Source organism: Fulmarus glacialis, unplaced genomic scaffold, assembly GCF_000690835.1.
Source record: "Fulmarus glacialis isolate BGI_N327 unplaced genomic scaffold, ASM69083v1 scaffold12249, whole genome shotgun sequence".
NCBI classification, from domain to species: Eukaryota; Metazoa; Chordata; class Aves; order Procellariiformes; family Procellariidae; genus Fulmarus; species Fulmarus glacialis.
The window spans coordinates 40,921-41,799 of NW_009232672.1; the positions used below are offsets into that span (position 1 = coordinate 40,921).

General features: G+C 39.5%; 1 protein-coding gene across 1 annotated transcript in view; it reads right to left on the reverse strand.

Moving 5' to 3' along the window:
* Window positions 1-410, reverse strand: part of PAG1 (phosphoprotein membrane anchor with glycosphingolipid microdomains 1) — a 13,051-nt gene extending 12,641 nt beyond the window's left edge. Inside the window, exon 1 of the mRNA XM_009585009.1 lies at window positions 286-410. Within this exon, the coding sequence (XP_009583304.1) occupies window positions 286-410 (125 nt within the window). The remainder of the gene's footprint in view (window positions 1-285) is intronic.
* Between the last annotated feature and the right edge of the window lie 469 nt (window positions 411-879).

Below are 879 nucleotides of genomic sequence, written 5' to 3' on the forward strand. Positions count from 1 at the left end.
TATTCTTCAGCCATGTAGCAAGTGATAGAGCTTAGGAGAAAGCACCTAGCAAGATCAATAGCATTTCTCCTTCACAGCAAAAATAAAAAAAAAAAATTAATTTTAGAAAAAACAGAACCTTTCAAATTCAGCTTTGCTCTGAAAACAGATTTTGTATTGTACTTTTTTTATTTGTGTACTTAAAACCTCAGTATTTCTTGTTAACTAGTTATTAGTGAAGCTATTTCAATCCCCATACTATTTGACTCAAGAAACATTACTGCCTGCTAAGCTCCTGAGCCTTACCTCTTGCAGCTGGAGCAGAGGAAGATGAGGAAGGTGAGGAACAAGAGTGTTGTCATGGCTGCCAAACTTCCCCACAGGATGAGGTGGACTTGCCCACTGCCTAAGAAACCACCCTCTGGCCCCATGGTACTAGCAGGAGCTGGCGTCACTTGGGGATGAAGAGGTTATTCCTTGGAGAAGGCTGGCATCTGTGCTGTGTGCACCTTCTGTTTCTGCAGAAAGGAAAACGCCATTAGAGGCTAATACAAATTTTGAAGATAATGAATCTGACAGCGACAAATCTGGCAGGAGAGATTTTCAAATCCAGATCTTACAAAAAACCAGTTTCAAGTACAAGCCAGCCAGCCAAAGAGATTTTCAACTACGTTTCTGACAGTGACGTAGAACAAACCTTGTCAAATATTAACGCAAGCTGTTACCTATCTACAATCTGAATCATGAATAAAAGGTAGTACAGTATCTCTGTACTCGTATTCTGAGGAAAAAGTTTATAAATCCACGTTGAGGGACAGAGTAGTCTATTTTGCAGTGACATTTGTTAACTTCATTGAAAAGTGAGCTTTCAAAACCAACTACAACTTCTGCAAAGTTAAC